A 17,072-nucleotide genomic window follows, 5' to 3' on the forward strand; every position below is an offset into this window, starting at 1 on the left:
CTCAAGATCAATGACAAATCAATTTGGATCGAAATAACGACCGACGATAATGTTCGACAGAAACCAAGCGACCAAGGTATGTGATCATCATGCAACGCGTCAAGACGGAACCATGTTCTGAGGAGTTGTCTTTTACAAAAATACATGCATCATCATGTCACCTTTTTTGGATATAATTTTTTTTTTTTTTCTCACATGAAGAAATATATGATTGGCATTTTCAAACGTATTCCCTAAAATCAAATGCAGGGATGCAGCGGGAGATATAATAGATCAAGTTGTGGTTCTGTTAGAAATCGCCCACAGCCGCACGGGGAATATGGGGCATGTTCTCTTACAAAGGCTGAGAACTGCTTTGGGCACCGAAAGGTTTTGATAGCCGTTAAACCTTTTCTATTTATTTATTTTTTTCAGAACAAAGCAGTTCCTCAGACTCACTCTCTCTCTCAGACACCACCCCTGCCAACCACACACACACACACACACACACACACACACACACACACACACACACACACACACACACACACACACACACACACACACAGATTGATATACCATTCAACACATGGGATGTAGAAATATCAGTCGGTGTCGCATTTGAACCCTCATGCACACGCAGATAAGCCCCGACACTTCAGTCGTAATTTAGTAAATATTTGGGAGACATATAAAAAGGATGTAATCAAAATAGGGCTTCGACCTCACTCTGTTTTCGACAAAGAGCTATTCTTTTGAAGTATACAGTCCATAAGTGTGATACCACCCCCAGTGTCCTCAGCGTCCCTTCTACCCTTATGTAGTACTTCACAACATCAATGGCGAATTCCCAACATCTGATATGAGCAACGGTGAGATTCTTCTTTCGTGTTACCAGGTTATATAAACGTAGAATTAGATGGGGGGGATGCCATTGGGTGGGGCTAAACCCCAGATCGCGTCTCTTCAGGAAGACCTGTCATCGTGGGGGCTCCCGTCCGAGTTCTCCGTCTCTCCTTCCGAGATGGCTTGCATGGGGGCGGTGTACAGGCGGCTACGGGTGCTGTAGCGGCTGCTATTGGCTACGGGCGGAATACGGGAGCGCCCCTGCCTTGACGCTGCCGACATGGGCAGGGTTTTGGGGGTGAAGCTTTCGGCGTTGGCCCGGGGAAAAAGGCCTGGGATCTGGATGGGGTCCAGGCCGGGGACCGCCGGTGGCTCGTGGAAAGCGGAGAGGGCGTCCTCGGCCTGCCTGACCAGGCCCTCCTGCAGCGGATCCCCTTGGGATTTGGGCGTGATGGGGCTCTTGAGGATCTCCGTGGCGGACATGCGGTAGCTGGAGTCCGAGCGGCTGCCCTTCTTCAGCAGCAGGAGTTTGAACTCCTCGTTGGAGGTGCTGGACTTCTTGGCGCTGCGGTAGATGGGCACGAGGGCGCGCTGCGAGCTGGCAGGGAGGCACAGGGACGCCGGGACGTTGAGCGGCGGGGCCGGAGGAATGGGGTGGCTGACCGGGACGCTAACAGAGATTGCCGGGGCCGCCGGGCACAGACGAGACTTCACGTTCATATCTCCAGAGTCTTTACGGCCCAGGACCTTCCTCTTGGACCTGGTTTAAGAAACAAATACGACAATTAGACACAAGGCGGCTGAAGTTCATATTGAAAAACTGATGGACAAACAGAAACCAGAGCGATAGGAAGATCGTTTTTTTTTCTCATCTGCCTCACCTGTGAATCATTGCAAACAAATCCTCTGTTGTGCGCGTCTTATTGGGAGAGGTGAAAATTATCTCGTCCTCCACTTTTGTATCATCCATCAGGGGGGAGAGAGAATTGTCACTTGGTGTAGAATCTATAACAAACACAATTCCTATCGCATGTCATCTTGCTGTGTGATCAGTCACTACACAAGTTTAGTGTCGGGTGTTAAATTCAGAAATCGAACAAACTAGTTTTTTATATTTATATGCATTTTACTGTAAGTGAGTTAAACAACTTACCTTTACTAAAGTAGTCCTCCGTGTCTGGAGTGGTGGAGTCATCTCTGCTCTCCTGTGGCTGATGGTGATGGTGGGCACTTCGGGTTGCACCTGATGTCACTTTCTCATCCTCGTTCTCTTCCTCCTGTCCACCTTCTCGTGCATCGCTGATTAGGTAAGGGTGCGATGTCTCCAGTGAAGTACCAGGCACTTTGACTGGACTGGCCCAGGGCCCTGAGTCTGAGTGGCACCCCCCGGCAAACTCGTACGCAGGGGGCGGAGGGTGGTCCGATCGCAGGCCGCCCCTGGAGCACACGGTCCTTGGCGGCTCTCTCACCTGTTCCTCCTCCTCGTCCTCGTCCTCCTCCTCCTCCTCATCATCCTGGGAAAACGTGCACTCCCCGAGGACTCTGAATTCGGGGTGCGCGTGGGCTGAGTGTGCGAGCCCCCTGAACTCTGTGTGCGAGTGGATGTGTGTGTGCAGATCCACCGGCGAGGGGTGTGGCGCTCGGGGCACGGGCCGATGCAACGGTGAGCTGTCGTCAGGCAAGTTGGCCGGCAGCTCGACCCGCGTTCTAAATGCCGTCATTGCCCAAAAGGTTCCAGGCCCGTACCGGTCCTGTCTGAGTCGCAAGCTTTCATAGGGTGGCGGGCCATCGGGGTGGCGGCCAGGTGGAGGTGGGTGGGAGTGGGGGTGTTCGAGGGAGGAGGTGTGGTCCTGAGCTGAGGGTCTCTGGGGAGGTGGTCTGCGAGGTGGGAGGGGTCTAGTGTTGATGGGAGGTGGGGCCAGTGTCGAAGCACTGGGTGTAAATTTGGGTCTGGTGGCGATCTCCGTCGCGCGGGCCAGCGGCGGCGGCGGCGGCGGCTCTGTGGCGACAGAGCTTTCCGTGGAGCGGCTGACTGAACGCAGCTGCACGGCGCGCAGGGCACATGGCGTGATGGCCAACAGATTTGAGCTGGGAATCAAAGGGATGGGGTTTGAATTCAGCGGGTTGGAGTGTAACGTCTCAGCAGAGCTTTTAGCACCAGCGATCGTAACTCTGTGTTTGCTGTGGTGGAGTGTGTGTATGTGGTGCGTCCTGTGGGATAGCGTGTATCTGGCATGGGCACCGTTGAGAACATTAAGATCGAGCTGGGAGGGTGGAGGCGGGAAGTCAGGGTCTCTTTTGTAGCAAGAGGATATGGAAGCTCCTTCTCTGGGGAAGTGCTGCAGTGATGAGAGAGAGGACTTCCTCTCGGGCACTTTGGGCTTTCTTTTGCCACTTGTGGGAGACAGGGGTCCTGGGAAGAATGCTGCCGAAGATGAGGGGAAGGTCGATGTCGGTGTCTCTGATTGGCTGGAATAGCCACTGGAGGGAGAGGCCAGGCCAGCCAGTTTCTCAGGTGAGCCCAACTTGAAATCTCCTTCTCCGGGTGGCAAAGGCGGGCTCGTTGCCCGTGACTCTGTAGCCTGGGTTACAGCCGGGACTTGGGTGTCTGAGGAGGAGGAGGAGCTGTCTGGCGACTTGATACACTCCATGACAGTGGTGCCGGTGGCCGTACTCGAATTGGACATGGACGTGTACTCACCATTGCTGGATTTCAGTTCGTTGTTGTGAAGCCACAGGTCTGCATAGTCGGATTGCACAGCGCCTTCATCTTTGAATGAGTGCGTGTCTGTAGAGCTGAAGGACATGGGCTCTACTATCTCTACTCTTTCCCTTAAACCTATCCCCCAGGCTCCTAAAGGCTCTGCCACCAGACAAGTTGTTTCTAAAGGCTCTGGAGGTGCTCCAAGCTCTAGGTCCAGTTCCAACTTCATATCTCTGGAAGACAAGGTGAGGTCTTGATCGCTAGCTGTCTTTGGTTGATCCTGGTCTGCCTGTGCATCTGTTCCTATATCTGCACTACTGCTGGTCTCCCTTAACGATGAACTTCGTTTGGGTGGCGGAGGCTTGACTTTTGGTTTCCTCAATGGGCGGCAGGGCCTCCCCAGGGTCATAGTGCCTGCTCTGTAGTCAGCCTGGTGCTGGATGTAAACTCCTTGGGCTAGTGGTGCTGCCACAGTGTTGGGTTGGCCACACTCTGGCCCTGGGTCTGCATAGTTGTACATGTGTTCTCTGTATGTCTGATTGTTCTCCCCAAAATGCACAGAAGAGGAATAAAAGCACTCAGCATCAGAGGGAAAATTAGAGCCAGGCTCTTTGTCAGTGATGCTGGTCTTGTTGTTACCAGTGAAACAGGTTTGGACCTCCAGGTTTTGTTTGGGGCTGTAGTCCAGGGATATTCCATGGCTCTGACATAGGGTTTGGGTTCGGTCAGGGTCGTGGTCTGGATCGGTCTGGTCCTGGTCAGGAGGGTAGGCCCACTCCCCTTCGCTGGCCGTACTGACCCCTGCATCGTCAAGCTGGTCTGTGGCAGAAGACGTGAAGGAGCTTGACCTGTGATTCTGGCCTTGGGGCATGAGGTCAGAGTGGTATGAGGGGTCAAGGGCAAACCCCTCATCAATGGCATTGGGCACAGTGTTGAGTGACAGCTCTGAGTCACAGTGCGAGGAGCCCGTCAAAGGAGGGGAGGACGGAGGAGGGATGGTTTCAGAGGTCTGAGAGGGGCAGGTGGAGCTGGAACCGCTCCAGTTCCCACTGGATGACTGGTGGTCTTCCTTGTGGTCCACGTGGCTGCCCAGAACTCCGGTCGTGGACACCGAGTGGATTGGGCTGCTGAAAGTATCCGAGCTCGATGAAATCTCGCAGCTGCCCATGTCGGCCTTGCGTGGCAACCGAGAGCGACCTCTTTCCATCCAGCCGTGCTCCGGGCTCCCTCCTCCGCCACTCCCTCGCTCCCTTTCCCCTGAGCGCTGCAACCTCTTCAGGCTACCCAGCTGCAGCGGCTCAGGGGCGGCCTGGTCGTCCGTGCTCTCCTCCTCGTCCTTCATCATCATCATCATCATCCTTGGGCTGGGTCCGCTGGGGATGAAGTCCTCCACCTCGTAGGGCGACAGCTCCTCATCTTCGTCGTCGTCGTCGTAGTTGTCGTCGTCGTCGTCGTCGCTGTCTATCAGGCGGCCGCCCTCCCTTGGGAGGCTGCGCGAACGCAAGCGCGCCCCGTTGGCCGCCACGCTGGAATACGTGGAATCAGACTGGTCTCCCAGGGAGGAGATGTTTCCCGTTGAATGGGAGAGCGAGGCAGGTATGCCCTGGTGACCACGCTGAGCTCTGATACGCCGCCTGGATGGAGCTGCTGTCGCTGCAGAGAGAGAGAGAGAGAGAGAGAGAGAGAGAGGAAGATGAAAAGGAGAGAATTGCTTTCATGGGAGCTCTTGACGAGGCGCAGGTAAAAGTGGAATTGGCCCACGAAAAAACTCAATCACAACACCCCACTTATGGTCCAATGCCAATAATTAAATTCCCTTAAATAAAACAATGAGTTGAATGAGTTGCGTGTTCTGAGACACTTACATGCTATGAGGAAATCGTCTGTTTGGCAACCAGAGTCACGGGTGTGATGGAGGCGTCCGGTGAGGGAGAGTTCCTCCTGACAGAGAGACAACTGATGGGGGTTTGCGTGGATGATCACTGTGCGCTCCCTTGCTACCGGTGACTCGTCTGAGTCTGAGTAGAGACAAACACAAAGTGTTGATATTTGGAAAGTCAGAATCGTGCACCGTGCGAAATTTTTGTCCCCGTGGAGGATTTACGGAGCATGACACATTGTTTAATTTCAAAATAAACAGAAGCCCCCGTAACAACACCCCCACCACCGCCACCGCCCTATCTCCCTGTCGCTCTACTGTCACTACCCAAATCGATGACGAAGTGAGGCCAGTTAATTAATTATTATTTGTTAATTAAACTATTTTTTTTATAGCAAAGTACATTAGTTGAATATTGATGTTGGGAAATACAAATGATCATTAACATTCAGAAAATATAGATGGAAAATGAGATGGAAATGATCAACGACATGGCCACAAAAAAAATAAAAAATAAAAAAAGGCAAAGGGAATTTGGTGGCTTGGCCCTCGTCATACCCATGTCCTGTTGGACTCGCTTGGGTATCCCGGTGATAGTCTTCCGCCTCCTTAGCTTCCTCCTCCTCTGGAGAACCGACTGCGAGTGAACCAGAGAGCAACGGGCGCTTGCCTCCCTGTCAAAACCGACGCCTGCAGGAAGAACACCCAAACATGGAGACAGAAACATTTGGATGAATATGACAGTAGATCTATAGAGGCTTTGCTCTGAGATGCAACAAAAGGCCTGATTAGCGACTTCCCAATACCTGTTACATTGATTGGGATGATGCAGGAGGAAATGGAGTTTGGGTCAGGCGGTGTTTTTGGATCGCCGGTGGGCAGCGGATCTTTGGACCAGTTGGTTTGCTTGTCGGCGGTAGAGGGGACACTGGAGACAAGGCCCTTGACCCTGTGGCCCGAAACAGGCTCACCACCCTCGCTTTCTAGAGTCAAACCAGCCTGGAAGAGATGACACACCGTTAAAATCCAAATCTTTAATGACTTTGGCATCACAGGGCCTTTATCAGAACAAGGAAAAAAGCGATCTATATTAAGAGTGTAGTGCAGATATGCAATAGCAAATGAGAATTATACACAACAAAGGGGGGTGTCAATTCAGATGTAATGGTTGGGAGGGAATAGGACTACCACGACCAAGGTCAAACTGAAGATCTCGTGATAAGGACAGAGTCGCTGTGATGTTTTTGTGAGCAACGCAGACAAAGGTGTGAACTTACATGGCCAAAATAAGGGGATTTGGCCATTTCATCTACAACCATTTCAGCCACACAATTTCAAGACACAACCACCGGGAGCAGCCATATTGAAAAATTCAGACTTGGATGCTGACATTAGCGCAGTCATAGAATCCAACCACAACAAAGACTGTGTGTCCAACCCCAGCCTTACTAGAAATACCCTGTTTATTAAAATTACCATTAAGAAATGATTAAAATACCCATTTATTAAAATTTTCATGCAGGCCCCCCGAGTGCTCTCCTCTCAGCCTGTTCCTGAGGTCTGTTTTCACCTACCAAAAGTGAAGATTTGTCTCGATTTAGTAAGTTCTTAAATTTTAAGGATAGATTGCTGTGAAAAGCAATCATTAGTTGTGTGAGTTGTTGCCCAGTACCCTGTTCATGATGGAGAAATCACGTCCACAGTTCACACTGGCCACAGGAACGGTGAGCGCAATGACAGCAAGCTTGCTCCTGCAGGGATACGTACTGTACTGTGACGCTAGCTCCCTCATCATAGCTTACTGAGCCTTGTCCCATACAACGGCGATCTCGCTCCACAATACTTTAAAGAGACTGATCCCGGTTACACTTGGCATTAACATGCACTTTTGGTGATTTGATCAAAAGATATGATCACTAATGCCAGGTCTAAACGCACCCAATGTGTCCTCAATGCGGTTTGAGATCCGATCGCTCAGACCACATTCAGAGGTGGTCTGGGACACATATTGCCACATTCTTTGAGCGGCATAAACGAAATGTGTCCTGGGCCACATTGAAGGACCCCCCTACTGAACTGACGTCTTCTGTGTAAATGGAAGTACGTACTCATTCTCGCGCCAACAGCGTGTTTCGGGAGAGTCTCCCTGTTACAGAAGTTTGGGATTTATTATTAACAAGTAAAATTTTACACAAAAACATCCAGTTTCTCCAAAATTAAGTCCCATAGCGACGGAAAGCAATGGGGAGACGTACGTGACGCGGCACGTTTTTTTTTTGTTCTGTTCATTATGCTTCTTCCTTTCACAGATACTTAGTTGTGCTTAAAAAAATTCATTTCATACAAGTAGGATACACACAAAAATAAATCGATCTTAAACAAACACTGAAACACGGGAAATGAAACGCGCAGTGGACCGGAGGTGCCCGCTCCCCTCCATTACTCAGTGATCGAGACAGTCCCTTAACTCGGCTGTGATTCAAAAGTTTGTCTCATACAAGTAGGAGACAAACAAAAATAAAATAGACCTGTCCAGGGGACCGGAGATGGCTCCCTCTCCACTGTCCCGATCCGGGGCGTGTGCAGCGCACCGCTGTCTAGAGGAGAAAAAACTCCAGTTCTCTGAGTTATGTTCCCTTTTAAAATGTTCCATACAAGTAAGAAAATCAGGAAACAAAATAAATCTGCTCTGCCTGAACCCTGCGCTGCGTACAGTACACACGGCACCAACATTTCAGTCTGTATTGTTTGGATTTTGCCCTGTGCCAAAGTCTTGTACGTGTTTATTTTCATATAGAGCGGGGAAGTGGGATCTGATCATAAGTGGTTCCTCGAGATGTATTCTAATGCCAGGTGTAAAGAGACGTACTTAGAGCTGTCCACTTGTGATCGGATCACCCAAGAGGCATATTAATGCCAGGTGTAGAAGGATCGCTGAACTGTGCCGTTAATTTTTTTATTTTATTTTGAACGTTTTGAATAGGCTTTTCTGGAAAACAGTAACGTTTTTAGAATGTTTTCAATAGGCCATTACAAAATAACGATTTTTGATTTTACTGTCCACACGGAGAACACAGAAGACAGTTGGTCGTTGAGTCTGCACATTTTAACATCCGTGCTTTATACATGTGTTTGTATAGAATAAATGCACTGTAAATTCCAATAAAAACAAAGGCCGTCATTTTTTTTTTCCGGGGGGGGGGCAATGCCGTTATTTTTTGCGTTAAAAAAAACATTTCTGTTCTCGTTGGCCTGGCGGCTCATCAGGCCTGTACAAGTATCGGGCAAACACTATGGTGTGAACAGGCAATGTTTGGGAGCAACAGAAGCCACTAAGCGAGAGCAACACAAGCATAGGGGAAAGGATGAATGCTTTCCATGGATTCCATGACCGAGTAGCCACGCACACAGTCCAAGGGAAGACTCTGGCTTTGGTGGATGCCAGGAGGAAGCTCGCAGCCTGCACCACACTTGTCAATAGTAAAGTTTGGTGGAGGAGGAATAACGTTTGGGGTCGGGTTTTCCTGGTCAGGTCAACACTAAAGCATCTGTCGACATTCTTGGCAATTCTTTACTTGAGTTTGGGGAGGGCTCTTCCCCGCTCTAGCCCTGTCCATAACCTTTAGGAGGAATCGCAGCACCGGCCGCAAGTCAGGCCTCAGCCCAACGTGGAAGGCCTTCCGAGAAGCATGGAGGCTGTTAGGAAGGGGGGGTCGACTCCGTTTTAACACCCGGGAATGAGATGTTCCACGCACTCTCAGTCATGGAGTTAATTATACATGAAGAAGAAGAAAACTTATGTTCGTTTTGGTTTGTGGCAAATGGTGTTTTCTCTTCACCTTTCTCTGAATGGTCTGACAATCCGCTTCCCTTCCCGGCCTCTCCTGTGGTCGAACACACACACAGACACAGACACACACACACACACACACACACACACACACACACACACACACACACACACACACACACACACACACACACACACACACACACACACACACACACACACTGTATGAGTTGAATACATGGGTCATTTACATGGGTCAAAGCTCCAAACATGTGGTGTACTTCAGGATGTATTACCGTTCTTTGTACTGTCTGTATTTCTGTTTCCCTCATGGTCCTCTCCTTGAGAAAGTTTAAAAACAGAGAGAAGGGCTTGAAAAGGCGACATGTTTATAAATGTAGAGCCAAATGGCCGCATGGTTAAAAAATGATGAACTCCTCTGTCCTTTTTTGCGTCTAGAACAGGACCTGTATGTATAGTGCAATGAGCATACGGACATATTATTTAGAATTACCTTTCGTGGATGATAATCTACCTCCCGTTCTCTTTCTGCTCTCTCTTGCTGCATTGCAAAAAAAAAACAAGGTAAGATGTTGATAAAAATACTGTCAATTTAATACATCATATCAATAAAAATATTGTAATTTTTGCAATAGAAAGGTAAATTGTAATAGAAAGGTAAAATGTACATTTCTAGATATTTCACTAGCTCTCTCTATTTTGGTGAAGCCATTGATAAAAAATTGTAGCTAAGAATATTATTTATGTTGTCATTTATGAAAAACATGGTACGCAAAGGCAAATGCAAATATATTGTGTTAACATTAAGCAACATTTGCCGCCTCACCGCCCGTGCCAGTCGACTTCTCTGCTGCCGTCGGATGGTGTGCGGTGAGGGGAAGGTGGGCATGGGTGGCGCCACTGAGATAGAGATGGTCACTCGGTTCCGCTCCCGACTGGTGGACCGCTGGCGCTGCCGTTCGTCTGGCAGCCACGCACGCACGCGCACACACACGCACGCGCACGCACACGCACACACACACACACACACACACACACACACACACACACACACGCACACATTATCCCACTGATAACAAGGCTACTTAATAAATAAAATACATTGATATGGAATATTGATTTGAAATGATTTTATAGCTAGTATTCTTAGTTTTATAACCAGTATGCAGTGTGCTTAGTTTTATAACTAGTATGCATCGTTTAACAAAACGAGTATGCATAGATGTATCACTAGTATGCTTAATGTTCTAACTAGTATGCTTAGTTTTCTAACAAGTATACATCGTTTTATAACTAGTATGCTTAGTTTTATAACTAGTATGCATCGTTTTATAACTAGTATGCTTAGTTTTATAACTAGTATGCATCGTTTTATAACTAGTATGCTTAGTTTTCTAACAAGTATACATCGTTTAATAACTAGTATGCTTAGTTTTATAACTAGTATGCATCGTTTTATAACTAGTATGCTTAGTTTTATAACTAGTATGCATCGTTTTATAACTAGTATGCTTAGTTTTATAACTAGTATGCATAGTTTTGTAACTAGTATGCTTAGTTTTATAACTAGTATGCATCGTTTTGTAACTAGTATGCTTAGTTTTATAACTCATTGCTCATTTTTATAAGGAGTATTCTTAGTTTTATAACTAGTATGTTTAGTTTTATAACTAGTATGCTTAGTTTTATAACTAGTATGCTGAGGTTTATAACTAGTATGCTTAGTTTTATAACTAGTATGCATCGTTTTGTAACTAGTATGCTTAGTTTTATAACTCTTTGCTTATTTTTATAAGGAGTATTCTTAGTTTTATAACTAGTATGTTTAGTTTTATAACTAGTATGCTTAGTTTTATAACTAGTATGCTTAGTTTTATAACTAGTATGCTGAGGTTTATAACTAGTAGGCATAGTTGTATAACTAGTATGATATGCTTAGTTTTATAATTATTATGGTATGCTTAGTTTTAAAACTAGTATGCATAGTTTTATAACTAGTATGCTTAGTTTTATAACTAGTATGCTTAGTTTTATAACTAGTATGCTTAGTTTTCTAACAAGTATGCATCGTTTTCTAACTAGTATGCTTAGTTTTATAACTAGTATGCATAGTTTTATAACTAGTATGCTTAGTTTTATAACTAGTATGCTTAGTTTTATAACTAGTATGCTTAGTTTTCTAACAAGTATGCATCGTTTTATAACTAGTATGCTTAGTTTTATAACTAGTATGCTTAGTTTTATAACTAGTATGCTGAGGTTTATAACTAGTATGCATAGTTTTATAACTAGTATGGTATGCTTAATTGTATAATTTGTATTATATGCTTAGTTTTATAACAAGTATGCTTAGTATTATAACTAGTATGTATAGTTTTATAACTAGTATGCTGAGGTTTATAACTAGTATGCATAGTTTTATAACTAGTATGGTATGCTTGGTTTTATAATTAGTATGGTATGCTTAGTTTTATAACTAGTATGCATAGTTTTATAATTAGTATGCAAAGTTTTATAACTAGTATGCATAGTTTTCTAACAAGTATGCATCGTTTTATAACTAGTATGCTTAGTTTTATAACTGGTATACTAAGTTTTATAACAAGCATGCATAGTTGTATAACTAGTATGCTGAGGTTTAAAACTAATATGCCTAGTTTTATCACTAGTATTCTTAAGTTTTTCAACGTGTATGCTTAGGTTTAGTATGCCTAGCGGGCGGCTGCAAAGCTTCTTATCTTTCGCGAATAAAATAGTCCTCAACAACATACAGTAGCCAACACTGCAACAACATAGCAAACTATTCGCCCTATAAAAAAAGAAAGAACTTCATCATACATATGACTACTCTATTTACTGTTATTCATCCAAACAAATCTCTTCAAGTCTTTAATTGCAGTTTCTATGTAGCATCTGAAGACGTCGCCGGCCGCTAGCTAATGGATTGCCGCTATTGACCAATCAGAACAGAGCCTTCCACCGAGCCGCGTAATAAACAAAGTTACATACCTTTACACACATGGCTAGAGCACTCACACCTGTATGTACACAGCGTTCCTGTATTGTGTCTGTGCGTCTCCGTCGGGCCTCACCTCGGTGCAGGGCCCGCAGGCTGAGCTGAGCGTGCCGGTGGAGCTCCTCCACGCATGGCGGCCGCGTGCACGGGTGGAACACGTTGTGTTGCTGGTGCCACGGGGCCTGGTAGTGAACCAGCAGCTTACTCTCCACGTCCAGATTGGAGACCGCTGAGGAGACAGACAGGGGGCCGAGACGGAGGCTGTCAGCAATACGGGAATTTTCACAGTCGTCAAAGGGGGATTTCACACACACACACACACGCACGCACGTGCACGCACACGCACGCACGCACACGCGCGCTACTTACTGCAACATTTGTGGATCACAATAATATAAAATGACCCCCCAGCCCGACATCCAAGACTGCGGGAAGCTTAAATCCTGGTACCCACACAAGAAAGGTTTGTATTTTATCTCATTTTGATTGATCTCGAGGTTACAGAAGAAAACATAATTTCGCTTTCGGGGTCAATTCCAACGTCACGCCACAGATCCAAAGAGTATTTTGTAAGCCAGGGAAAGCCACGGGTAGCGTTTAATACGTGGTCCGTAGCACAGGTGTCCTCGCGCCCTGGCGCAGGCAGCGTGCACCGCCTGCCAATGCACGAGGCTGAAGCACAGCGGAGCGCCGGGAGCCGGCATCCATGCCAGGTTTTGCTGTTGACCTCCAATTAATACTCGCAGGACACTAGGGCCCGGCCAACACGCTCCAAATGAATATCACACACCTCAGAAAAAATGCTATAACTTTGAAAGAATTGCTAAATAGTACAAAAATAAAATAAACGTTCCACTGTTGGTATTGTGGTGTATAATAAGGGGACTGCATTGCTTTTTCCTCCCAGCAGGGGGCGGTTGATCCCACATCGCCACTGCAGCTGGCTGTCCACCTCTACCACAGCCACCATATTAGCTGTTCCTTAGTTTCACAAAAAGCAATATTGAAAACCGACAAAATCCTGACCACCAGCGAAAAACCTCTCGGCAGACTTGCTCGGGGGAAAGGAAAATGATCCATGAGGATTAAAAAAAAAAAAAAAAAAAGAAGGTTGACTGTCGGCGACAAGAGGAGAGGAGGGACGCGGCGTCTCGAGGCCCTCGGCGCGTCACACACAAACCCCCTTTTTCAAGCGGGCAATTTGGAATTCAGAATGCATTTGTGCCCTTGAAAGCCTCGTTGTACGCCGGTAGCCAGGCAACCTTTCATCGCTCATCAAGGCTCGCGTTTGGCTTTAATTAAATCAGCAAGCTCAGCATCCGCGGCGTTTGGACAATTTGTTGTACTGATAAAAGTACATAGGAACATGCAAATGGCGCCCGAGGTGAGGGACGACAGAGTTTGCATTTGAAATTTGACGGGTTTAGGATTATTAGTCCTGCACATTATCTCCAATCTTCTAATCTCATCATGCTATCTCCCATCATCGACATCACCCTCACAAGCATTTTTTTTTTTTATGAATTGCACAATTACTTCGCAATAATTCACATCAGGGGTAAAAAAAAAACAAAACCCTGAAGCGCATACAGGTATTGTAATATCCTACGTCTACAAACATGTAGAAAATGGTACTTAACACGTCTCCACTTTCACAGAAGCAAAAGTTACAGACTTTTCAGTTTTGTCTCCCACTCCCAACCCGCGGGAAACCTTGGCAAAGACGTATTTCTTTCTGTTTTGGAGCCTTGTTTTGTTTTAGTCTGCGTCTATGCCCTCCCATTTCCCTTTTTGACATGCGGGTCAGTCGTTTTTAACCACACTAGCATCCGCTGTTTCCATCACAGAGTCTTAAATCAATGAAGGCACAAAGTCACGGCATCTTTGGCGCGATCTGCTGCTGGACCAAAAAAAGGTTTTACTTACTTACTCGAAAAGGGGCCGTGAGAGCTGAGGAGCTGGTAGAAATGGGACGAAAAAACCCATCCCCACCGTATGCTTGTTTGTTTTAATGCTTGCTTGCATTTGCATATCAAGTAAGATATTAAACCAAGTCCAGAAAAAATGTACAGTCGTGCTCTGTAATAGAGTTACACATGAGATACTACATGAGCACCACAATGTCGGACCTGATATATCATTTGTCCTCAGCTCATACAAGTTACTGCCGGAACTGATGCATTTTCAAGCCGCCGCATTTACCCTGCAGCGACAACAAAGTGTACGTATATAAAGTATGTATAATGGTGCTTGTTCCTCCTGACCCATCGTTGCAGTTCCTTCCTGACCTCGCCTTAGGCATCTGCTCTCCAAATACCGCGGCAAAGGAATTCTCAATACACAAATACTTATTGATCCACCAGAGAGAGAGAGAGAGAGAGAGAGAGAGAGAGAGAAAAGACCTAGAAATGTTTCCAAATGGAATTCCCCAAGACTAGTGACCACAGCGACAGATGGAGTTAAAGGAGGAGACAGCGTGTTGGAAAACGAGGTTGTAACGGCCGCATCGGGCAACAACTTTCCAAAAAAATAAAAAAAATAAAAATCCTACTATCCGGGCAACAATCTATCAGTTCTATGTTTCTCGGTGGAACATCCGGGCGTCCTCAACGATTGTCTTTCTTTTTGATAAAACTCGTAGTGGGGTCGAGCCGGCGGCTTTTAAAACTGCTCTCAGTGCAGCCTGTTAAAAAGCTGCAGTGGACTCCTGCAGCACACACTTATTTCTTGTAGTGCCCCCCCCCCTCTCTCTCTCTCTCACACCATCCCGCCATCACTCTCTCTCCTGTCTTCCTTCCCCTGGCCCATTATCCCTCTCCTCTCCTCTGTATTCCTCCACCTCCTTCTTCCCCTTCTTCCTGGGTCTGCAGGTGCAGTGTCAGCAACTTGCAGCGTCATCATCACGACCCTGTTGCCAGCAGCACTGAGCTGAGCAGCGACGGGAGGAAGAGGGGGGGGAGGAAGGAGTGGTGGGGCGAGGAGGGGAGAACAGGGGAGGGGAGGAGGGGGGAGAAGGGAGGAGAGACGAGAGGGGAGAGGAGAGGGTAGAGGAGAGAAGATGAGAAGAGAGAAGAGGAGGACAAGGGAGAGCAGGGGAGGAAAGGAGAGGAGGTGACAGGACATGACAGGGCAGGGGAAGAGGGGAGGAGAGGAGAGCGGAGGGGAGACGGTCGGAGAAGAAAGGAGAGGGGAGGAGGGGAGAGAATTGGGGAGAAAAGCAAAGGAGAGGACAGAGGAGGAGGGGAGAGGAGGGGAGAGGAGAGAGAGGGGAGGAGAGGAGAAGAAAGGAGAGGTGAGGGGAGGAGAAGAGAGGATGGAGGAAAGGGGAGAAAAGGAGAAGAGGAGAAAAGCAGGGAAGAGAGGAGAAGAAGAAGGCAGAGGAGAGGAGAGAACAGAGCCTCCCTCTTTTCTCTCCTCACAGGAGACAACAGGAGAGAGGAGAGGAGGGGACGGGAGAGGAGATGAGATGACGCGAGAGGAGGAGAGAGGAGAGAAGGGGAGAAGAAAGGAGAGGAGAGGAGGAGAGAGAGGATGGAGGGAGGGGAGAGAAGTGGGGAGAAGAACAATGGAGGAGGAGGAGCGGAGAGAGAGATGACAGAAGAGAAGAGTGAAGAGGGGAGGAGAGGGAAGAGGAGGGGAGGGGAGGGGAGAAGAGGCGGATGAAAAACAGGAGAAGAGAGGAGGGGAGGAGAGAGGAGGGCAGGTGAGGAGAGAGGAGAGAGGAGGAGAGAAGAGGGGAGAGAAGATAGGAGAGGAGAGGGGGAAGAAGATAAGAGAAGAGAGAAGATGGGAGGGGAGGGGAGAGGGGGAGGGGAGAAGAGGAAAGGAGATAGGAGATAGGAGAGAGGAGAGAAGGAGAAAGCGGGGAGAGGAGATGAGAAGGTAGAAAGGGGGAGCCGAGGAGAGGAGGAGCGCAGCACAGTGATGTCAGTGCATTATGGAAGACAATCTCCGGACAGAAAACGAAGCCTTGGTCAACGCTGAAATGCAAACGTCCGGCTTCTTCCTCCCGAGGAAGGAGCCGGACATTTGCAATCCGACTCTTGTACTTCCACTGCCTCCTGCTCCTGGAGTTAAGCTCCAGAAATCGCTTCTCCGGTCCAGATGTGATCCTGCTCAAGACCAGAGCGGAGAGCGTATTAGTGCGGATCTGGGTCAGGCACCGCGGCTGCACATCTTGTCGTAGTAGATGACTGTTATATAAGAAGCACCAGCGGCTGCAGAGGCTGCGGAGCCACAACAGCGCCGCACAACACAACATCAGAGCCATCCCTGCTCGGATTGTCTCCTCATATCTCCTTCAGGACGTCCTGCTTTTTGGAAAAGGTTCCGAAAGAATTCCCCAGGAGCAAATCCCCTGGTGTGCATAAGCGAGACGATATCGAACCCCTACCTGCCACAGGGCTGGCCCATCAGACCAATCTGATGCCGTAGATAAACAAAAAGCTACAGAATAAATATTACTTAAATAATATATAAAAATATACTGTATAGATAATATAAATAATATAAAAAATATATAATATAAACATAATAAAAAAATATTAAAATAATAAATAATATTAAAAAAGATGTTTATATATATATATATATATATTTTTTTTTAATATATATATATATATATATATATATATATATATATATATATATATATATATATATATATATATATATACACACACACACAATGATAAATAATATAACTAATTAAATAAAAAAATAAACGAGTCAAAATAAAATCATATATTATATACATTTTATAATATTATTAGATATTTTCTAATATAAAATTATATATAATAAATTATTATATGTAAATATATATATACATATATAT

General features: G+C 46.7%; 1 protein-coding gene across 1 annotated transcript in view; it reads right to left on the reverse strand.

Moving 5' to 3' along the window:
* Positions 1 to 945: 945 nt before the first annotated feature.
* nhsb (Nance-Horan syndrome b (congenital cataracts and dental anomalies)) overlaps positions 946 to 17,072 on the reverse strand; it is a gene marked incomplete at both ends in the record, with an annotated part of 56,824 nt that continues 40,697 nt past the window's right edge. The window contains 11 exons of the mRNA XM_079997417.1: positions 946 to 1,585; positions 1,707 to 1,830; positions 1,979 to 5,182; positions 5,395 to 5,547; positions 5,967 to 6,098; positions 6,215 to 6,407; positions 9,248 to 9,292; positions 9,495 to 9,539; positions 9,713 to 9,760; positions 10,046 to 10,182; positions 12,312 to 12,464. Coding sequence (XP_079853543.1) covers positions 946 to 1,585; positions 1,707 to 1,830; positions 1,979 to 5,182; positions 5,395 to 5,547; positions 5,967 to 6,098; positions 6,215 to 6,407; positions 9,248 to 9,292; positions 9,495 to 9,539; positions 9,713 to 9,760; positions 10,046 to 10,182; positions 12,312 to 12,464 — 4,874 coding nt within the window. The remainder of the gene's footprint in view (positions 1,586 to 1,706; positions 1,831 to 1,978; positions 5,183 to 5,394; positions 5,548 to 5,966; positions 6,099 to 6,214; positions 6,408 to 9,247; positions 9,293 to 9,494; positions 9,540 to 9,712; positions 9,761 to 10,045; positions 10,183 to 12,311; positions 12,465 to 17,072) is intronic.

Source organism: Zeus faber (assembly GCF_960531495.2).
Source record: "Zeus faber genome assembly, chromosome: 3".
Taxonomy (NCBI): domain Eukaryota; kingdom Metazoa; phylum Chordata; class Actinopteri; order Zeiformes; family Zeidae; genus Zeus; species Zeus faber.